This window comes from Zea mays, chromosome 4 (assembly GCF_902167145.1).
Source record: "Zea mays cultivar B73 chromosome 4, Zm-B73-REFERENCE-NAM-5.0, whole genome shotgun sequence".
Lineage (NCBI taxonomy): Eukaryota > Viridiplantae > Streptophyta > Magnoliopsida > Poales > Poaceae > Zea > Zea mays.
In genome coordinates, this window is record NC_050099.1 from 60,955,391 (window position 1) to 60,978,365 (window position 22,975).

Here is a 22,975-nt window from a genome sequence, read left to right on the forward strand (position 1 = left end):
AGAAAAGAAATGTACCTGCTTATTTATTTATAGGGCAAAAGAGTGATTTCAAGATACTATGCCAAGCTTGGCTAGATACAAATTTCTTGTGAATAACATTTTCGTCCGTTAATTTATTCAGTAGGGGTCCCTCTCCCCTTCCTGTTACCATAAAAAAGACAAGAAAAAGCAGATGTATGCAAATATATAAACACGTTTTCTAAAGCACAGATACCTAAATTAAGATTTGAGATTTGGGAGAGAGAACGAGAGGATGTATAGTGCTGATTTTCTGGATGTCTAGACAAAGATTAAAAAACTAAAAAAATCAGGCTATATATATGAGAAATAGGAGCTCTCGTACATGTAAAACGGAAAAGAGCACAACAAAACCAAAAAGTACACGTATGTCCACAATCAGCGTGCACTTTATATCCCTCCCTGGTCGGCTCGTCCACACATCCCAACCCTAATCCAAACCCCTTCTCCATCCTCTCTTCCCTTGGTCGATTGGAAACAAATGGAAAAGAAACTAGTATCACACACACAGGTACCACCGGCACAGCAGCAACAATAAGCAAAGAGCAGTCTCCAATAGTATAGCAACACCAAGAAAATAAGCGCCATGCAGACGCCGGCCATGTCGACGTCCACGGCCACGACAACAAGGGCCATGGCGCCAGCGAAGCCCCCCGCGCGGCGGCATTGCTGCAGCTACCTCCTCCTCCTCCTACCCTCCACCGGCCACCGCCGCAGCGTCGCGGCGTGGTCCGCGAAGAAAAAGAACCCGTGGCTGGACCCGTTCGACGACGGGCCCGACGAGGAGTTCGACTACCAGGGCATGTTCTCCGGCGGGAAGCAGGAGGAGGACCCGCGGCCGCCCGAGGACCCTGCGAACCCGTACGGGTTCCTGCGGTTCCCGCAGGGCTACAACCCGGAGCTGGACAGCCTCGCGTCCAAGGTCCGCGGCGACGTGCGGCGCGCGTGCTGCGTCGTGTCGGGCGGCGTGTACGAGAACGTGCTCTTCCTCCCCGTCGTGCAGATGCTCAAGGACCGGTACCCCGGCGTGCTGGTCGACGTGGTGGCGTCACCCAGGGGCAAGCAGGTGTACGAGATGTGCAAGAACGTCAGGTACGCCAACGTCTACGACCCGGACGACGACTGGCCGGAGCCAGCAGAGTACACGCACATGCTCGGCGTCCTAAAGGTTACGTACATATAACTTGCTATTCGTTGCTTGCTTGCTTGCTTGCATTTGGAACAATTCCTCTGTTTTTTTTTTTTTGGGTCCCCTGTTCTATGAGCAACTACGCTACGCTACTAGTGAGAAATTAAGTTGGATGAGTAAACTGTGCATTGCTTTTGGCTGAATATATAATCTCGTCATGTTGTTGCAAACATTGCAGAATAGGTACTATGATCTGATCGTGTCGACGAGGCTGGCCGGCATCGGGCACGCGCTCTTCCTCTTCATGTCATCGGCGCGCGACAAGGTTGGCTACGTTTACCCCAACGTCAACAGCGTCGGCGCCGGCCTGTTCCTGAACGAGATGTTCAAGGCGCCGACCAACAACCTCGCCGACGGCGGCTACCACATGTGAGATGCCAGGCCCAGCCCTTGTCTCAGTAGTCTCCTAGATTTAAGAACAACCACAACAAAGCTAATAGTGTTTTTTTAGGTAGGTTAGAATTGAAACCTGATAGAAAACAACATAATTCTAAGTAGTCTTACAGATTTCAAAATAAGAACAAAGCTTACCTCAAGTAAATTAGCGTGCGTTAGAGTTGAAACACAAACGAAAAAGTTCATGTACATGGGTACTTGTTTTTCTTGCCTAAATCTTTAGGTATGTTTTATTTTTTAAGTATGTTTTTATTATCTCTTATTAAATTTGGTTGTTCATTGTCTCTCTTCTTATCAATATCGCACCTTAAAATACCATTAAGCATTGGTGTCTCTAAAGGTCTTCTTAGACATATATCCAAACTATTATAACCAGTTTTGGATAGAGATGGCCAAACGGGTCGCCCAGCCCGTTTTGGATCCGGCCCACCAGGCATAGTTAGAAAACCGGGCTGGGCCGCCTGCGGGCTCGATTTTCTGTCCGAGTCCGGCCCGCAGCGGGCCTTAACGGGCCGGGCTGGCTCGTTTGGCACGAAAAAAGCGGGCCGAAAAGCGGACTAAGCGGGCCGGTAAGCACGTTTTAGTGAAAAAAAAGCGGGCTTAACGGGCTTAGAGGTAAACGACTGTACCGGGCTAGCCCACCGTGCCTAGTTTCCTGTCCGAGCCCGGCCCGCTTATTCGTGTCGGGCCAGCCAGGACCCGCATAGAACCAGGCCGTGCCAGGCTCGGACCGGGCCCAAACAGCGGGCTTCTTGCCGGGCTCGCGGGCCTCGTGCTTATTGGCCATTTATAGTTTTGGACAAGGTCTTCTTTACTCGATGCTACCCCTAACATATCACGCATATGATCTGACTCGATCACTTATTGAATGGCCATAAATCCACCACAACATGTGCATTTCTATAGCACTTATCTGCTGAACATTTTGTTTTTTAGACCAACATTATGTATCATACAACACAACATACCTAATTGTCGTCCTATAAAATTTATCATGTAGCTTCTATGCTACCATGTTGTCATATATAACGTCAAATAATTGACGCCTCTTCATTTCCCCTACTTTGAACTATATCTAACATCTTTATCAGTATTCTCGTCGATCTATATCAAATGATCCTAAATACTAAAGGGCATCCTTCTTGAACATTAATTAATCTTCCAAACTAACATCTTTCTTATGTGTACTAGTGCCGGATTTACATCTCATATGTTCGATTTTGGTCTTACTAGACTTAGTTCCGTGTCCCACCATAACTACAGTTTTCTATTTGCTCTTATCTAACTTTTATCAACTAGCTCTATAGTATATATGCGTAAAAACATACATCAAGAGATATTCCTTCCTTTGTATATCACTTGTGACTAGACCTGAGCATGGGCCATCCAACCCGACCCGATCCGTCTAATAAAACCTGATCCGACCCAACCTGACCAAACGGGAAGGCACGGGCTAAAAAGTTCAAACTAAAAACTTCAACCGTCCTAAGAACTTCAGTTTATCATTCCTTCATCTGGCTAATGCTTGTTTGTCCTTGGTATCTGCTAGATCTAGATTATGCTTTAGACTAGATTAGATTATTGTATTGTTTGAGTTTAAATCCTAGATCGGCCACTGCCGTTGCCCTCCATTTGCACAACCATTTGTGTCTATTGCCCACCAATCTCTCTAGTTTTTCAATTGCGATCGATGTATACTATTGGCAGGTACAAGGACATGCTGGAGTGGATTGGGCGGCCGGCGAAGAACGTGCCCCGGCAGCCGACGCAGCCGCTGCGGGTGTCCATCTCCAAGAAGCTACGGGCGTACGTGGAGGACAAGTACAGCCGCGCCGGCGTGGAGAAGGGCAAGTACGTCGTCGTCCACGGCATCGCATCCGATTCCGTCGCCAGCATGACGTCCAGAGGCGACGACGACTGCCTTCTTCCCCTCGAGCACTGGGCTCAGATAGCCAAGGAGATCAGGTGCATCCCTCGTCATGACAATTGATCTCGTCTTGGCATGCATTTGCAGTGAGCCGATGAACAAGTGATCGAGTGACTTCACTCGTTCGTGGATTTGGCAGCTCTGGCGACAAGGGGCTCAAGCCTCTGTTCGTGATCCCCCATGACAAGCACAGAGAGGAGGTCGAGGAGGAAGTGGGGGACGACACGAACATCCTGTTCATCACCACCCCAGGACAGGTAGGCGGTTGTCTCATCTGTTCTAGTACATGATAATCTCCATACGCTGCAGAATGGAAATGGTACCTCTGAATCTGAAAGATGGCTTACCATGCCATTTTCTGACCGACTCCCAAGCTCACCTGCCTCATCAACGACTCTGCCGGCGTCGTCGCGACAAACACCGCTGCCGTGCAGCTCGCCAACGCCCGCGACAAGCCATGGTAAGTGAACCCGTGCTCGTGCTATATATATATGCCATGCCTTGGGTTCTGCAACGTTTATTCCTTCTTTTGCCAGTGTGGCCTTGTTCTCGTCGGCAGAGAAGGCACGGCTGTTCCTGCCGTACGTGGAGGACAAGAGCAGCTGCACCGTCATCTCGTCGATGACGGGGAAGCTGATCGACATCGACATCAACGCCGTGAAGAATGCGGTGAAGGACCTGGAGCCCGCTCCCAGCTTCGCATTGGCACAGAAGTAGCAGCTCCCAGCATCATTCCATCGCTTTGTTTGTACACAGTACCAGAGAATGTAATGGTGCAGGCTATCACAAACTGCAAACGGCACGCACGATGTGTTATACCGATAAATAAATGACAATCTCGTATCAGCTATTGCAATAGATCGAGCTAGAACAATACAGCACACACAGGTTCTCAAGAACCACCCCACACATGTTATCTGGCCTCAGATAAAATACAGTACCTGTACACACTAGGGAATGGGAATCTATACAGGCAGAAACAACCAGTCGTGGCTTCCTGAAACCTAATGCTTCCTCAAATGCTCCACACGGAATACCGAACACCAAGCCTCACGTCATACAAGTTAACATAATAGCATATCACTCAACCAATAAATATGACAGCCTAAGAGATGTCAATAGAATCACCCTATCTCAGCATGCTCAATTGTTTTGGACTGGAACTGCAGCAGAAGTTTCCTTCAGGACAGAGTTCTTCATGTCATCGGAGTTAGTTTTGATGCTGAGCAGCGTTTGCGCAGATTCGAGTGCCTTCTCGCCTCCAAATTTCAAGGTTGTCTCCTTATCAGACTCACTGTTGGCGTCCTTCTGGGTAATGGTTGGAGGTCTCTCATCTGACGTACTTGATGTGTTGGGTTGCTCAGTGGCTGTCGCTGATGGACTGATTACAGAAACTGGTATGCTGCTGCTTCTGAAAGGTTCGTCGTGGTTGTGTTTGCCTTCATACGTTACAACAATATTGTTAACATCATCTGGCGCCTTCTCCACATGCTTACGGACAGGGCATCCACCGTGCGTGCAGCGGTAATAACTCCTGCAGAGCAACATTCAGAATTGAGAAAGCAAATTAATTAGTTACAGCAACCAGACAGAACAAATGTGCAGATGTAACAAACAAGATCTTGAACTGCAAAGCTTCTTGAAGTCATTGTTTCATGCACATGAAAGATGACATTTAAGATATCAGCTCAACTTATATCTTTATTCTCTGACAAGTTTTTGTTGGGAATTGACAACCATTGATATAGTGCTAGTGAGAATTTAGACAGCATAGCAACGTTGCTTGCAAAGGAGCGTACATTGTAACATATTCTAAACTCGGCCAAAGAAGGAAAGACCGCCCTTCCAGTATTATATTAAGAAGAGACCGAAATATGGTCCCGGTCGAGAAAACCCCTGAAACCTAGCCCCCCATCACTAGCGGGTCGTCCTGCTCACTCTGCAACGGCTCAGCCAAAGGGTGACGCATAGGATGTAACCAAGGAGCGGGCGGGACATAGCGAGAGGGTTTTTTATAACCAAGCCCAAAATTCGCTCCCGAGGGGGATCGAACCCGGGACCTGGAAAGCCTTAACCATTACGCTAGAGACTCTTTATAGAAGACAACTGTAACAAGGATAAATGGGGAACTTTTGGTCCAATATACACATCGGTGTACCAAAAGAAACAAATACAAATTGGGACCAAATGCTAAATGAATTCATCTGCAACTACACAAACCAACAGCACCACTCCACAGAACAGTATCACTTTTGGGCTAAGTTGTCACATTGAACATTGTGTGCATGACAGAGGTTCCACACTAGGCCTCCACTGTCCATCTACTACAACAATCCTGGTCACACCAAAAAAGATGACCTCACTGGCAACCCAAACAAATAATTATTTGGCACTAACCCTTCCAGGGTTGAAGAGATCACCAGCCCAGGAGGTCATGGTTGGCCTATGTTACACTGCAGCTCTATAGGCTAAGCTAGGGCTCCGAGGTTTTCTCAACCCATGTAGGTGAGGCTTCTAAATATAAAGTCAAGGGGAGGCTGTTCCCCAGGGCGACCCAAATACAAAATGTAAGAGCAAGCAACAACATATCTCGTTTAAAGGTGTAACTTACAGCATCACTGTTAAGGGATGAAGACCCCAATCTCTTTTGGATGGGATGGTTGGCTAGGGGAGCACCCAGCATTACACCTTTTTTTGGCTTTTTCTTAGGTGATACTCCCTCTCTCAAGTTATAAGACGTTTTGGCATTTCTAAATATATAGGGTTTGCGTTTATATCTATATATACATTTATGTCTAGCTAAATTGTACTCTCTCCGTTCCAAATTTAAGACGTTTTGGCATCGTCGCTGGCCCTCCTCGACCCCGCCGTCGTGGTGACCAGAGCACGTGCGGCCCTCCTCGGCCTCGTCGTCGCGACCAGAGCGTGTGTGGCCCTCCTCGACCCCGACCAGAGCGCGTGTGGCCAAATTCCTCCCCTCCAACCTCGAGTTCCGAGACGTCATGGAGTCCGGCGCCCGCTCACCGGCCTGCCTCCCACAGCAACCGCCCCCCAGCCTCCCCGCCTCTCGTTTGTCTGTCGTCGATGTCTTTTGGGCTCCGTCACGTGTGGCCGATCCCTCCACCGACTCCGCGCTGGTCGACGCTCTCGCCACCATCCATGTCGTCGTGACCGCCTTGCAGGAGCGTGAGCGCGTCGTGTCCCTCGACTGGGAACAGGTGTGCGCCATGGGTGTCGCCTTGACCAGTAAGCTGCCCACTCCTCGAGAACCGGGAGACTCGTGTGCTCCACCTCGACGCTCAGTTCCACATGTTCTCTCAGAGGGATCTCTCCGTGGGTGAGTACTGCCGCCAGATGAAGGGTATGGTGGACTCTCTCCGCGACCTCGGCAAGCCCATCGTCGACCATACATTGGTGCTGAACCTTCTTCGTGGTCTCAACCCCCGCTAAGGCCACCTTAAGGCTCTCATCAAGAGGATCGTGCCCTTCCCCACCTTCCACGTCGTCTGCAACGAGCTTCTCTTCGAGAAGCTCACCATGGACACCGAGACACACGCTCCCGCCTCAGCCCTCTACAGCGCGCCTCCCGGTGGTCATGCGCCTTCAGGGGCCAGGCCCCTCGCCCCCCGTCGACCGGGGCTCCTCCCCGCCCTCCCCCCACCGTTCCTGCGGCCCCTCGTCCGACTCCCGCCACCGACAAAGGTCGTCGTACCTGCAAGGGCGACCGCGGGAGTGGTAGCCCCACCTAGGGTGGTCCCTCCGGTCGGGGTGGTGGCCCGACGCGGCCGTCGTTCTACAACCCCTGGACCGAGACCATCTTCACGTGGTCGGGACAGGCCCCGGGTGCCTTCCTGGCTTGTCCTCCTATGTCGGCCCTCCTGACGACACTCCCCTACAGCGTGCCCACAACGCCTCCGGCTCCGTCCCAGCTCCCGCCTCCGGGGACCTCCACCCCGACACACTGGTCCCCACTGGCAGTTATCTCGCTCCCATCCCCCCCCCCCCCCATTCCTCCCATCCCCCTCGATCGTCGTTGGGAACAGTTCCACTCTATCAGTCACCTCAGTAGGTGCCTCGATTCTCCCAGTATTGTTCTATCTCAACGACGTTCTCGTAGCTCCTCATATTACTCACAACCTCCTTTCTATTCATCGATTCACCACCGACAATTCTTGTTCCATTGAGTTTGACCCGTTTGGTTTCTCTGTGAAGGATCTGGCCACTAGGACCCCTCTAGCTCGTTGTGACAACTCAGGGCCCCTCTACACTCTTCGGCCTTCCTCCACCGACGTGTCCTCCCCACCCATCCTGGTCTCCACCACCTCCTCCACCAGTTGGCATCGTCGTCTCGGCCATCTAGGACCCGACGTCATGACCAAGCTCACAAGTAATTTAGACATTTCATGTAATAGAGGATATTTTGAGGGTCTCTGTCATGCTTATCGTCTCCCATTTACTACTTCTCAGGCTGAGCAGGCTTTTGATCTAGTTCATTGTGATCTCTAGACTTCTCTTGTACTCATTCATTCTGGATATAAATACTACTTGGTGATTTTGGATGGTTTTTCTCACTTTCTTTGGACTTTTTCGCTTCGACTGAAGTCCGACACATTCGCCACCCTCACCCACTACTACGCCCGGGTCTCCACCCAGTTCCATCGCCTGGTTCGTGCCCTTCAGTGTGATAATAGTCGCGAGTTCGACAACAATGCATCTAGCTCCTTCCTCTCCATGGTGTTCAGTTGTGTATCTCGTGCCCTTACACCTCTCCCAGAATGGTTGGGTCGAACGCATCATTCGCACCACCACCAACATGATGTGTTGCCTCCTCTTTCAGGCATTTCTCCCTGCCAGCTACTGAGCAGGGGCCCTGAACACCGCTACACATCTCAATCGCCTTCCCTCGAAGGCGGTGAGCCACCCACCCCACTTTGCCCTGTATGGCACAGCCCCCTCCTAAGAACACCTTCGTGTGTTCGGTTGTGCCTGCTATCCCAACACTTCCGTCACCACTCCCCACAAGTTATCTCCCTGCTCCAATCGTTGTCTTTTCCTCGGTTACTCCCATGACCACAAGGGTACCGCTGCCTTAACCTCCTCTCCCACCGCATCCTCATCTCTCGTCATGTTGTTTTTAACGAAGATATTTTTCCCCTTGCTGGATCCTCACCACCTACCGATCTCGACTCTCCTTGAGTCTGATCCAGTACCTGCTCCACCCCGGTCGACTCAGTCGCCACCGCTCGCGCCTCTACCTGTGCCACGCGCAGCCTAGACGCCCTGCCTCATCGACCACGCCTGCGCCACGCGCGGTCCCGTCGTCCCCGCCCGCACCACACACGGCCCCGTCGATGATCGCGGCTCGCTTCGCCGACACTGCCCTCCTTTACCACCATCGCGAACGGGTCGCCCCCTCGAATCCCGTCATGCCTGTTCCCGCACCGAGCCTCCGATGTACCACCCGGTCGGCCTCCACCGCGACCCCGGCCACATCCACCCCATGGTGACTCGTCGCACCGCCGGCGTTCTTCGCCCTGTCGACCGGTTGATACTGACGATCCACGCTCCTCCGAACGCCTCCCTGATTCCCTCCGTTCGCGCCGCCTCACCGATCCCCACTGGCATCATGCCATGGAGTACACGGCCCTGCTGGCCAACCACACCCAGGACCTGGTGCTGCGTCCACCAGCCACAAACGTGGTTATCGGCAAGTGGATTTTCAGCCACAAGCTGACATCGGATGGCTCACTTGACCGCTACAAGGCTCATTGAGTCCTTCTGGGCTTAACACAGTGCCCCGGAGTGGACTACGACGAGACCTCCAGCCTCATCGTCAAGTTCACCACCGTTCGGGCCATTCTCTCCCTTGCCCTCCCTCGGGACTGGGCGGTCGTCATCAGCTCGGCGTCAAGAATGCCTTCCTCCATGGCACTCTGACAGAGACGGTCTACTGTAGCCAACCCACCGGTTTTGTCGACCCGGCTGGTCTGGACCTGATGTGCCGGCTAAACCGCCCCTGTACGTCCTTAAGCAGACGCCGCGGACCTGGTACAGTCGCTTCGCCTCCTACATGGCCTCCATCGGCTTCGTCGAGGCCAAGTCAGACACGTCCATGTTCATCTACCGGCGCGGCGACGACACCGTCTTCCTCCTGCTCTACGTCGACGACATCGTGCTCACGGCGTCCACTACCAACCTTCTTCATCGCACGATCGCCGCCCTTCAGCGGGAGTTCGCGGTGAAAGACCTGGGACGTCTCCACTTCCTCAGCATCACTGCCGAGTGACGGTCCTAGGGGCTCCTCCTTCACCAGCGCTAATATGCTCTTGACATCCTGGAGTGGGCTGGCATGTCCGACTGCAAGCCCTACTCCACGCCTGTTGACACTCGGACGAAGCTCTCTAAGGACGACTAGCCACCGGTCACTGACACGATAGCCTACTAGAGCCTCACAGGTGTGCTGCAGTATCTGACCTTCTCCAGGCCAGACATCGCCTACGCCATCCAGCAGGTGTGCCTTCACATGCACACCCCCCGGGAGCCTCATCTCACCGCTCTTAAGCGGATCCTCCGCTACCTCTGCGGCTCCATCGACTACGGTCTTCTACTTCAACCCTCCCCGTCGTCGGAGCTCAAGGTCTACATCGACGCTGACTGGTTGGTTGTCCCGACACACGCCAATCTACTTCCGGTTATGCTGTGTTTCTGGGCACCAACCTCGTCACCTGGGCCGCTAAGCGGCAACCTGTCGTCTTCCGCTCCAGCATCGAGGCCAAGTACCGCACTGTGGCCAACGACGTAGCAGAGGCCTCCTGGTTGCGGCAGCTTCTTCAGTAGCTTCACAGTCCCCTCCAGCGCGCCACCCTCGTCTACTGCGACAATGTCAGCGCGATCTACCTCTCCACCAATCCTGTGCAGCATCAGTGCACGAAGCACGTGAAGATCGACCTACACTTCGTCCACGAGCGTGTCGCCGTCGGTGACGTTCGGGTTCTCAGTGTCCCCACCACGCTGCAGTTTGCTGACATCTTCACCAAGGGGCTACCGTCGAGTACCTTCGTTGAATTTCGATACAGTCTCAACATCTGTACAGGATAAAGTTGAGACTGCGAGGGGTGTTAGATTCCCATTAGGGTTTTGGGTTACTTCCCTGTTTATTTACCTGTATACACTCAATGTAATGGGATTGGCCCAATTACTTGGCTATATATATGCACTCCCAACCCTAGTTTGGGTTAGGGTTTCCCACACATCTCATAAACCAAGTTTCTAGGTTTTGCTACAACATTGACGGGACCACCTAAAAATAATAGTTTTGCAAATGTGCTACTAATATTCTGATGAAAACACGACAAAAATATCGCCTTTTTGTCTTGTGAATAGCTCATTGCTGCATCAGAAATTTATTTTCTAAAAGCAACATCAGATCTAATGTTTAGACTATCTCCAACAGCTTACCCATCCCCATACCCATATTCAAACTCCACTCTGCAAACAATGCAATCTACAGTGCAGAACAGTGCAAAACAGTGTTTTTGGGTAAGTTGCAGACGGTCTTATGGTCAAATTTATGAATCAGGGACATAAAGCTCGTCTAATGTATGAAACCACCCTACTAACCACAACCCTAATGGACAAATCCATAACCCAGATGTCGAGATTGTTACAAAACCCAATCAGTATTTCTAGGTTATAAATGAAAATAATAATGAGTCATAAGAGCAAATAACAAGCCTGCTTGAGCATCAGAAGTAACATTAGTCAATATTGTTATTAAGTACTAGAAGAGTGAAATTGCTCTGTGATTCTCATGTACTGACAACAAAGTGAGCGGCTTCGCACCTGGGGTTTGGATTTCCCTTCACAATTTTCTGTCCATACTTACGCCATCTGTATCCATCACTCATCTTTCCAGCCTGCACAATAATCTTTTGCTCTCTAACAGTTCTGCGAACCGGCGTTAAATTTGGTGCTGTAGCCTCAAGTGTTCTGTTCAAAGAACAATAGAGGATACAAAAGGTAAGAACAACAAATCAACATAGACATGAATGAATCAAATAGTCCAACAGTACAATGACCTTCGCTTTGGCAGGGCTTCCGCGCTAGGATGTTCATCTTCAGATTTGTTACCAGCATCCCCTTCGCAGTCACTTGAGCAAAAGAGATGCTGCTCAGAAGTTTCTGAGATGGCACTCCGTTCCAATTCACAGGTAGGCGTGCTAGATTCTACAATTTCTGTGTTCACAAGCCTCAAGGTTTCGCCTCCAGAGGGAACACTAATAGGAGTCACTCTTTCCTTTGCAAATCTGGTCTTCTGTGGTGGTTCATGATTATGGGCTCCTCTGTAAATGATTTCCACAACGCGGCCATCAGGGAAATGCTCAACCTTCTTTTTAGCGAGACAACCAGAGTTTGTGCATCTATAGTAGCTCCTGGAATTATCACTACTCTTCACCTGCTTCTGACCATATTTCCTCCAGTTGAAGCCATCAGCTACCATATTTACAACATGGTGTGATTTTGAATCAGATGAAAATGACTTGTCAGCAATTGGTGTACAAATATTTCCTTCAGTTACTGATGGTGAATGCTGCAATGGCACTAGAGATCTTGGTGTCATATAAAATGGACTTGATGGCACTTCCGAACATGCAGATGGAGTTGGTGACTGCAAGTGCATTTGTGCCTGTGCTGTAACACTTGCCAAAGCTGCTTGATGAGTCATTGCAAACTGGCCCTAATATTCAAAAAAGAGATTTTTACAGATCTAAGGAATCCAATAAAATAATCCACTATATAGAACTGGGGAAGATATGATAAGACCATACAACACATGAAAACAATGCATAAAGTGTATCTGTAGTAAGATTCTACTCCTTTTGCCCTTTCCTATATGATGCTGGCTAGTTAAAATTTGGACTAAAGAGCGTCATATAGAAAAGAACACATGGAGTATGTGGCAAGTCATACACAAGAAAACTTCATAACATATCTCTACTACTAAAAAGGGCAATAAGGAATCATCAACACTCCATTTCGGCATTGCCTCCCTGCTCCCCAAGTCCAATTTTCAAATCCCTGACCCCACACATCGCCTTCCAATTCAACCATCAACCAGAAATGAAAAAAAAAACATATCATCCTAATTCCTTCCTTGCTCCCACACCCAACCCTGCCGCACACCACCAAGCATGCTGCCCCTGACACTGCACCTCCTCACCTTGCCTGGCTGCCACCCACCGCCACACCTGGCCTCAAATCCATCCGTCTTGTCGACACCCCATACTACCTGGCCTCGACGAAGTCCCGGCATCTGGCCCCTGCACCTTCGGCTCCCTCCTGGGCATTGTTTCATCTGTCAACAAGCAAATGTGGGCATGGCTGGGGGGTGCACCACACTCGTGTAGAGGGCAGCCATTCATAGTGATGTCATTGGCAGCAATCTCCTCGACAATGTCAGCGACGGCGCGACGCCATCAGCCGGTAGGAGCCCCATGCAGCATCACACGGTCGGTAGGTAAGCATAAGACAGGATGAAGTCTGGTCTGCATACAGCCATCGTTGCTACGGCGACACAGCTGATTTCCATTTGAACTGAAGTGAACATGTCGTTTGGCCGTTGTGGTTGATGCAGGGATTCTTGCAGAGGTATTGGAGTTTGTGATGGGGACAGGTTTGATCTCTGCTGAGTTTGGAGGCGTACTATTGTTCCTGCATTGTATCAGAAGGTCCAACATGTCTACTTACTGTGGTCTACTGTATTGGTTTCTTTGTTTACTAACCTCAAGTTTGTTTGCTCTGCAGTATGTGACTATGATTGGTCTCTTTGGAAAAGCTTCACACAGCTGTACGAGAAATTGGACAAGGAAGCAGACCATGGGGAGGGTGTGGATTGTGGAGATGGAATCTTTGTTCTCTCATGTCACGCTGGATGTTATCAGGAAGGCGATGTTCAATTATGACGACTCGTTATCTTATGATAATGGGATAGTCAAGGTTAATAATTCAAGTTTTCCCTCTTGAGATTCATCAATTATGACCTCGTTTTTACCTTTTAAGCGGTAAAGCGTAAGGCGAGGTGACGCCTTAAATATATTTAAAAATAGCTTAAATATTGATATTTGAGAAAATGCTTAGGACAAAAATATTAATAAAGAAGAAAAAATGATAAAGAAAAGAAAAAACAGCCCAGCCATCCCAAATCAGCCCCGCTGGCTCATTAAACTTAGGTCAAGCTCATTCATTCCCTCTCTTCGGCTCTCTCCAGCCACACAGCGGCTCTCTCCAGCCGCCTCCCTCTCCCCTCTCTCAGCCCTCTCTCTCCCCGCTTCTCCCTCTCTCCTAGCCGCACCAGCGCCTCCCTCTTCTCCACTGTTAGACTGCCCGTCTAGGGTTTGAGGTATTCCCCTTGTATTTACCGTCATACCCTCAGTGTAATGGGCCTGGCCCATGTACTTACTCTATTAATACTACTCCCAACCCTGTTTAGGGTCATGGGCACATATTCCAACATGGTATCAAAGAGCTAGGTTTAGGGTTTCTCTGTTTTTTTTCAGCCGATCGGTTCCCTCCCAGCCGCCGCCGGCTCCAGCCACCGGCCCCCCACCCTTCCCTCCCAACGTCGGCCGCCAGCCGCCGGGGGCTCCCTCTCCCCTGCATCTCCCCTGCTTCCCGCCGCTCCTGCGCGGCCGCCGCCAGGGACGCCGCCGTGCAGCACAGCAGGCTCCTCTCCCTCCTCTCCCCTGCTTCCCGCCGCTCCTGCGCGGCCGCCGCCAGGGACGCCGTCGTGCAGCACAGCAGGCTCCGCACCCGTTCGCGCCGAGCCGAGCATCGCGCCCGTCCGCGCCGTGCAGCCGCGCACCGCCCGTCCGCGCCCTGCAGCGTGCGCCGCCCCGACGTCCGAGCCCGACTGCGCCGCCGCCACGCCCTCTGGCCCATGGCGGACCTCCCCCCGGACGCGCACGTCACCGCCGGCCTGGCGCACCCGCCCCTCGCCGCGGGGCTGGGCGCGGCCCCCGCTCCCCTGGCCGCCGGCAACCCCTCCCTGGGCCTCCCTGCTGCCGGCCAGACCCACCCCACGGGCCCCGGCCGCTCCCTGGCCGGACTCATCACTCCCCACAGCGCACACGCAGATGCCGAGGCTCCCTACATCGTCGGCCTCAGGCCCCTCCGCGACGTCTCTTCTCCGGCCCTCCGTCGAGGCTCTCCACCGGGGTTTCCTGCCCTCGCGGCACCCGCCGGTACCGACTCCTCACTCGACGACACCCTCGCTACGATCCAGACGGCTGTGACGGCCTCGCGGGAGCGCGAGCGCGCCGCCTCCCTCGCCCTGGAGCGTGAGCGCGCCCTGGGTGCCGCTCTGACCACCCAGATGGTCACCACGCAGCGCCTCCTCGGCCGCCCGCCGGTCGCCCCTGTGGAACCCCCGGAGAACCCCCTCGCCTCTGACCTCGACGCCGACCTCATCGCTGCTCTCCACGCTCAAGCCGCAGGTCTGCACAACATCCGGGCTCTCGTGTCCGTGGTGTTGGATCCGGCGTCTCCCCACTACCCCCGTTGGCGAGGACAGGTCCTCACGCTGCGGAGGTTCGCCCTCGACGATCACGTCCTCATCGACCACAACGCTCCGCCGCCTCGCTCCTGGTGCCTCATGGACAGCGTTGTCCTCTCGTGGCTCCACGGCACCATCACCGTTGAGCTCCAGGACATCATCTGCGACCAGGCGGACACTGCGCGCCAGGCGTGGCTCGCTCTCGAGGACCAGTTCCTCGGGAATCGGGATGCGCGAGCGCTCCACCTCGACGCCCAGTTCCACCTGTTCTCTCAGGGGGACCTCTCCGTGGGAGAATACTGCCGCCAGATGAAGGGCCTGGCTGACTCTCTCCGCGATCTCGGCGAGCCAGTTGCCGATCGTACCCTGGTGCAGAACCTCCTGCGTGGCCTCAGCCCCCGCTACGGCCACCTGAAGGCTCTCATCAAGAGGAGCGTGCCCTTGCCCACCTTCCACGCCGTGCGGAACGAGCTTCTCCTCGAGGAGCTCACCATGGCGAATGAGGCACCCACTCCTGCCTCGGCTCTCTACAGCGCTCCTACCAGCGGTCAGCCGCCTTCAGGGGGCCAGGCCACCCGTCCTCCGTCGACCGGGACTCCTACCCGCCCTCCACCCGCCGTCCCGGCGGCCCCTCGTCCGACTTCCACGACCGACGGGGGTTGTCGCTCCCGCAAGGGCGGCCGTGGGGGTGGCGGATCCTCTCGTGGTGGTCCCTCCGGCCGGGGTGGCGGCCACGCGTGGCCGTCCGTCTACAACCCCTGGACCGGGACCATCGCCATGTGGCCGGGCCAGGCACCCAATGCCTCCCGTCCCCCGGCACCTGCCCTCCTGACTACACCTCACTACGGCATGCCCCCGATGCCTCCATACGGTGTGCCCGTCGTGCCCCAGGCCCCGCCCGCGCTCCTGCCCCCGGGGACACACACCTCGACGCCTTGGTCCCCACCGGCTGGCGGTTGGGACAACGCCTCCCTCGCTGCTGCCTTCAGCACCATGGCGATGACCCCCCCCCTCCGACTGGGTGATCGACTCCGGTGCCTCGTACCACACCACTCCCACGACAGGCACGCTCTCTCGCTCTCATCCCCCCCTCCCCTCTCACCCATCCTCGATCGTCGTTGGAAACGGTTCCACTCTGCCAGTCACCTCAGTAGGTGCCTCGGTTCTCCCTGGGCCGTTTTACCTCAACGATGTTCTCGTAGCTCCCCACATCACTCACAATCTTCTTTCTGTTCGTCGATTCACCACTGACAACTCTTGTTCCATTGAGTTTGACCCCTATGGTTTCTCTGTGAAGGATCTGGCCACCAGGACCCCTCTCGCCCGCTGTGACAGCTCGAGGCCGCTCTACACGCTCCAGCCATCCACCGCCGGCGTGTCTTCACCTCCTGTCCTGGTCTCCACCACCTCCTCCACCACTTGGCATCGTCGTCTCGACCACCCTGGACCCGACGTCATGACCAAGATTACCAGTAGTCTAGATCCTTCATGTAGTAGGGGACATTTTGAGGGTCTCTGTCATGCTTGTCAGTTAGGCCGACATACTCGTCTCCCATTTACTACTTCTTCTCGGGCTGAGCAGGCTTTTGACTTGGTTCACTGTGATCTTTGGACCTCCCATGTACTCAGTCTTTCTGGTTATAAATACTATTTGGTGATTCTGGATGATTTTTCCCATTTTCTCTGGACCTTCCCGCTTCGGTTGAAGTCGGACACATTCACCACCCTCACACACTTCTTCACCTGGGTATCCACTCAGTTTCGTCGCCCGGACCGTGCTCTGCAGTGTGACAATGGCCGCGAGTTCGATAACAACGCCTCTCGCTCTTTCTTCCTCACTCATGGCGTCCAGTTACGTCTCTCGTGCCCCTACACCTCTGCACAGAACGGCCGTGCCGAACGCATGATCCACACCACCACCAATATGCTCTGTTGCCTCCTCTTCCAGGCGTCTCTCCCTGCCAGCTACTGGGCAGAGGCCCTGCACACTGCCACCCACCTCCTCAACCATCTTCCCTCGAAGGCGGTGCGCCACCCTACCCCTCACTTCGCGCTATACGGCACACCCCCTTCCTATGACCACCTTCGCGTGTTCGGTTGTGCCTGCTACCCTAACACTTCCGCCACCGCTCCACATAAGCTTTCTCCTCGCTCCACCCGCTGTCTATTCCTTGGCTACTCTCCTGACCACAAGGGGTACCGGTGTCTGGATCTCACCTCCCACCGCATCATCATCTCTCGTCATGTAATCTTCGACGAAGATGTGTTTCCCCTTGCTGGCTCAACCCCACCCACCGATCTTGACTCCCTCCTCGAGTCCGATCCGATTCCTCCCCCACCTCCAGCTCCCCGTCTTGCACCGTTACCTGCTCCTCATGCGGTCTCGACGACCTCTCCCGCGCCTCGCGCGGCTCCGTCGACCCCGCCTGCGCCACGCGCGGCCCCGTCGATCCTGCCTGCGCCCCGCGCGGCCACGTCGACCACACCTGCGCCACGCGCGGCCCTGTCGACCCCGCCTGCGCCACGCGCGGCCCTGTCGACCCCGCCTGCGCCACGCGCGGCCCCGTCGACCACGCCTGCGCCATGCGCGGCCCCGTCGACCCCGCCTGCGCCACGCGCGGCCCCGTCGACCCCGGCTCGCTTCGCCAAACCCGCACTCGTCTACCATCGCCGCGGCCACGCCACTACCTCGGCGCCCCCCGACTCGGGCCCGTCGACGAGCGCGGCCCGTTTCGCCGACCCCGCCGTCGTCTATCACCGCCGCGAGCCGGCCACACCCGCCGCTCTCGACGTCCCGGTGGTCCGCTCCAAGCCGTCCGTATATCACCCGGTCGCCATCCACCGCGACCCCGGGCACGTCCACCCGATGGTGACTCGGCGCGCCGCTGGCGTTCTCCGCCCCGTCGACCGGCTGATCCTGGCAGCTACTACGTCCAGCACTCCACCCGACGCTTCCCCGGTGCCCTCCTCCGTTCGCACTGCCCTCGCCGACCCACATTGGCGTCGTGCTATGGAGGAGGAGTACGCGGCCCTCTTGGCCAACCACACCTGGGACCTGGTGCCGCGTCCACCAGGCACCAACGTGGTCACCGGCAAGTGGCTATTTCGCCACAAGCTTACCTCGGACGGCTCCCTCGACCGCTACAAGGCCCGTTGGGTCCTTCGGGGCTTCACCCAGCGCCCCGGAGTGGACTACGACGAGACCTTTAGCCCCGTCGTCAAGTTCGCCACTGTTCGCGCCGTCCTCTCCCTCGCCCTCTCCCGCGACTGGGCGATCCACCAACTCGACGTCAAGAATGCCTTCCTCCATGGCACTCTGACGGAGACTGTCTACTGCAGCCAGCCCACCGGCTTCGTCGACGCTGACCGTCCGGATCTGGTTTGCCGGCTGAATCGGTCCCTGTACGGCCTTAAGCAGGCGCCACGGGCTTGGTACAGTCGCTTCACCTCCTACCTGGCCTCCATCGGCTTCGTCGAGGCCAAGTCGGACACGTCCCTGTTCATCTACCAGCGCGGCGACGACACCGTCTACCTCCTGCTCTACGTCGACGACATTGTGCTCACGGCATCCACCGCCGACCTTCTTCACCGCACGATCGTCGCCCTTCAGCGGGAGTTCGCGATGAAGGACCTGGGGCCCCTACACCACTTCCTCGGCATCACCGCCGAGCGCCGTCCTCAGGGTCTCTTCCTCCACCAGCGCCAGTACGCCATCGACATCCTGGAGCGGGCTAGCATGTCTGACTGCAAGCCCTGCTCCACGCCTGTCGACACTCAGGCGAAGCTCTCTGCGGACGACGGGCCTCCGGTCGCCGACGCGACGTCATACCGGAGCCTCACCGGCACGCTCCAGTACCTCACGTTCTCCAGGCCCGACATCGCTTACGCCGTCCAGCAGGTGTGCCTGCATATGCACACTCCGCGGGAGCCCCATCTCACTGCGCTTAAGCGGATTCTGCGCTACCTCCGCGGCTCCCTCGACTACGGCCTCCTACTCCGCCCATCCCCGACGTCGGAGCTCGTGGTCTACACCGACGCTGACTGGGCTGGCTGTCCCGACACGCGCCGGTCCACCTCCGGTTACGCCGTGTTCCTGGGCGCCAACCTCGTCTCCTGGGCCGCCAAGTGGCAGCCCGTCGTCTCTCGCTCCAGCGCTGAGGCTGAGTACCGTGTCGTGACCAACGGTGTGGCAGAGGCCTCCTGGCTGCGACAGCTCCTCCACGAGCTCCACAGTCCCCTCCAGCGCGCCACTCTCGTCTACTGCGACAACGTCAGTGCGGTCTACCTCTCCACCAACCCCGTGCAGCATCAGCGCACGAAGCACGTAGAGATCGACCTGCACTTCGTCCGCGAGCGTGTCGCTGCCGGTGACGTTCGGGTTCTCAGCGTCCCCACCACGCTGCAGTTCGCCGACATCTTCACCAAGGGGTTACCGTCGAGTGTCTTTTTAGACTTTCGATCCAGTCTCAACATCTGTACAGGATAGAGTTGTGACTGCGGGGGGGTGTTAGACTGCCCGTCTAGGGTTTAGGGTATTCCCCTTGTATTTACCGTCATACCCTCAGTGTAATGGGCCTGGCCCATGTACTTACTCTATTAATACTACTCCCAACCCTGTTTAGGGTCATGGGCACATATTCCAACATCCACCAGCCGCAGCAGCGCCTCCCTCTCTCCCTTCTCCCAGTCCTCTCTCCCAGCCGCTGCTGCGGCGCCGCCCTCTGCCGCTTTACGCTCCAGAGCAAGGTGAGGACACCATACGTCCCAGGCTCACCTTACCGCCTAGGTGGCGCCTTAATAACCTTGGTCCATAATTTGATTATGTTGCCCTATTGTAGTTCTTCACAGAAATCCGACAGGTGCCCAACAGTACCTAAAATTCTAGGAGATTATTTTAGATGCTACATTAGTTTCATATAAGACAAAAAGAATTAATTGCTGCATGGTTCCATGATGCGAAAAATGTACTGAAAAAAAATTTGAGATAATTATCATGATCGACACCTATAATTTTTGTCCTCTTTGCATTGCTTTTTCTGCTGAAATATATGGCCTAGACAACCAATGCATGTTTCTTTTCTTCAGCAATCACATGTGTTTTATTTGTTTTCTTGCAATTACATAATATACATAATAAACTAGGGGTAGCACCAATTAAAGAAAAGGTTGTCCAACACTGGTTATGATGGTTTGGACATGTCCAACGAAGACCTCCAAAAGTAGCAGTGCATAGTGGGATCCTAAGGCGACTTGAAAGAATGAAATATACCCAAAGATTTAGCCTTGAATAGGAGTCCCAACTTGCTTGGGACTAAAAGGCTTTGTGGTTGTTGTTGTTCTTGCAAATTTGTTGATAACCTACCTGCATTATATAGTTATCTTGTGTATATAACGAGCAAATTCTTCTTCAACTTTCATGCCAATCTCGCATCACATTTAGGCTTCAACTGGAGTTAATATACATCCAAAGGGTTAATTCAAGACACGACAATAGTTGTCTTTGAGAGTACATCTTCCATGAGTTAGATTGCATCTTTTCTCTTGTGCAATTTTGATTTTATTGGCCACCATCTTGCTTTTGCATGTTTTTTATGATATTTTTTAGAATGGATGTCATTCTGTTTGTGGCCACACCAACGCAATGGGTCATTAACTAGTAGAAGAAAATAACAGATATCAGCCAATCTAAAATTTGCGTGAAATAATACCCAAAAGAAAAAAACATGAGATCCAAGATACTATAATAGTTAATGAGATTAATCCAGCCCTTGAACATATGAAGTAGAACAGTGGTCCAACATGTATTTGCCTTGATTTATGTACTACCATCATGTTTAACAAGGATCACTAGGATTAGTATCTGCAGATTGCATTTTAACATAACACAGATATAATTACATTGCATAAGAACTTTGAATGACATCTAGAATATCACATTGCATATTCATATCCACAAAATTAGTGCCTGGACACAGGTTCTAAAGTTTGATAATCAGTTATGGGCGTCCCACCCAATCTAGTTGTGATTACATGGTCTAACCATAATCTGTCCTAGCTTATGATTTTATGGTTAACATTAGCACTCATTCCTGGTATAGCTGAGTGCGCCCATTTTTGAGACACTGCCTGGATTACTGCTATGAGAACTCCAATGGAAATTGTTGTACTTTTTTAGTCAACATCATGTGTTACTTCTCTCAATGCATTTATGTGTAAACATGACATAATATAACAAAAATCAAAATAGAGGTGTTGCTTTCCAAATGTTACACATGTTCAAAACAGGGAGTAACATGTTTCTAGCAACTGCCTCCCGAGTTAATAGTGCATTGCTGATAGTTGAGGAGTGGTTATCCTGTATTCCTGATTTCCTGCAGCATTTCCAGCCATCATGTGTGTCATCTTAATGGAGCTATTGATCAAACCCACCCCAAAAAAGAACATTTTGAATTCATGTTATACGGAAGACTGAATATGCTGCAAGTAGAAGACTCATCTCCAAAAATAAACTAATAACTATGGAAGTGCAACAAAATTGCAAGGCCAACGTTAATAATGGTACACGCATAAACCTAAGAACATTATGGAACTTCAATTGCTATATTTTATAATATATAGGTCAATTTGTTACAATTTATTATAATTCTGATTCAGTACAAAGTCTAGAACATAAACGAGTTACACCAGTTACAATAATTAATCACAGGGGGGGGGGGGGGGGGGCAAATTTTCGGCACGCAGCTGCACTTAAAATGAATGAGGGCATGTCACAGCTTCCATCACCCCAGTGTCAATCCTCTAGACTGTATGCAACAAAAAAATTGTAACTCTAATCAAAATATCAAGTTGTGCATAAATGTGACTCAAGAACTCAGGCAACATTTCTGGCAAAGGCCAATTGGGCATCAAAGGTGATATCATAAACAGTTCAGCATTGGCTATGATCGTTGACTAGGATATGAATTTACCACTTTGTTCAGGAACGAATCAACTCAGAAATGTGTGGCTCCAAACCTCATCCTGGGCTCATCAATATATTTAGTGAGAAAGAGAGAGGATTAGCAGACTCACCGCAAACCCTGGAGGCGCGATGAAGCAAGGCACGGCCACCACCGGCACCGCTAGGATGGGCGTCTCCGCGCTGGCCCCAGCTGGCCGCCGGGTCGGCTTGACCTCCTTCTCCGTCCCATCCACCTTCATCACCGCAGTCACTTTCCCCTTCGCCTCTTCGTCCACCTTCTCTTTCTCCTCCTTCCCCTTCCCTTTATCCTTCTCCCGCTTCTCCTTTGCCCGATCCCCCCTTTCCTTCTCCACTTCGTTCGCCTTCATGTCCGCCACCACCTCCACCCCCGGGCGATCAACGGGCGGCTCCCCGGTTGGTTCCCGCGGCGGGTGCATCTCCACCTCCGCTTCTACCTCTTCGGGCGGGCGCTTCTCCTCGTCCGGACCCCCGGAGGGCTCCAGCGGTGGCGGCGGGCGCGTCTCATCCACGTAGGCCGCCGCCCGGACATGGAGCTTCTCGTTAGCCAGTGCCGGTGCCGGCGCTGGCGCCGGCTCCGGATCGCCGTCGGCCATGGAGCGAAAGCTAGGGTTTGCAGGGCCGCAGAGTTCGAGTGCCGGGTGAGAAGGGGAAGAGGAATGGGGAGCTTTTGACTGTGACAGTGACCGTAGCAGAGAGAGTAGAAAAGGCAGTGGGTGGAGTTACTGGACTGGGAGTGGCCAGTGGGAGAAGGAAAACGGAACGATACGGGAACCGGAAACGGGAGGACGGAGGAGTGACGGACGTTATGGTTAGCCAGGGGAAATTTGTTTTTTTTTTCTAGAGCAACTATGGGCGGATTTGGTGCGAGAAAAATTAAAGAGATTTTATGGAAAGGAATTCTCTCTCTAATTT

The 22,975-nt window shown here is 53.2% G+C and overlaps 2 protein-coding genes across 2 annotated transcripts; one reads left to right on the forward strand and one right to left on the reverse strand.

Moving 5' to 3' along the window:
- Nucleotides 1-433: 433 nt before the first annotated feature.
- LOC103653300 (Photosynthetic NDH subunit of subcomplex B 1 chloroplastic) lies at nucleotides 434-4,388 on the forward strand. The gene is made up of 6 exons (XM_008680238.3): nucleotides 434-1,186; nucleotides 1,386-1,576; nucleotides 3,311-3,568; nucleotides 3,670-3,787; nucleotides 3,905-3,990; nucleotides 4,067-4,388. The coding sequence occupies exons 1-6, from the start codon at nucleotides 605-607 to the stop codon at nucleotides 4,245-4,247; spliced, it is 1,416 nt and encodes a 471-aa protein (XP_008678460.1). The 5' UTR covers nucleotides 434-604; the 3' UTR covers nucleotides 4,248-4,388.
- On the reverse strand, nucleotides 4,319-22,773 carry LOC100285086 (WRKY transcription factor 4). Its single transcript, NM_001157981.2, has 4 exons — nucleotides 22,153-22,773; nucleotides 11,609-12,267; nucleotides 11,373-11,519; nucleotides 4,319-5,064 (listed from the first exon to the last, which is right to left on the reverse strand). Exons 1-4 carry the CDS (start codon nucleotides 22,654-22,656, stop codon nucleotides 4,674-4,676), a joined length of 1,701 nt encoding a protein of 566 aa, NP_001151453.2. The 5' UTR covers nucleotides 22,657-22,773; the 3' UTR covers nucleotides 4,319-4,673.
- Nucleotides 22,774-22,975: the final 202 nt, after the last annotated feature.

What these genes read in the sequence shown, in the direction of transcription:
- LOC103653300 (XM_008680238.3), top strand. Translation starts at nt 605, where the DNA reads ATGCAGACGCCGGCCATGTCGACGTCCACGGCCACGACAACAAGGGCC. An exon ending in ACATGCTCGGCGTCCTAAAG is followed by an intron (nt 1,187 to 1,385) that starts GTTACGTACATA and finishes CAAACATTGCAG; the next exon opens with AATAGGTACTATGATCTGAT. An exon ending in TCATCACCACCCCAGGACAG is followed by an intron (nt 3,788 to 3,904) that starts GTAGGCGGTTGT and finishes CCGACTCCCAAG; the next exon opens with CTCACCTGCCTCATCAACGA.
- LOC100285086 (NM_001157981.2), bottom strand. Translation starts at nt 22,656, where the DNA reads ATGGCCGACGGCGATCCGGAGCCGGCGCCAGCGCCGGCACCGGCACTG. An exon ending in GAAGCCCTGCCAAAGCGAAG is followed by an intron (nt 11,520 to 11,608) that starts GTCATTGTACTG and finishes TTCTTTGAACAG; the next exon opens with AACACTTGAGGCTACAGCAC. An exon ending in AAGGGAAATCCAAACCCCAG is followed by an intron (nt 5,065 to 11,372) that starts GTGCGAAGCCGC and finishes GTTGCTCTGCAG; the next exon opens with GAGTTATTACCGCTGCACGC.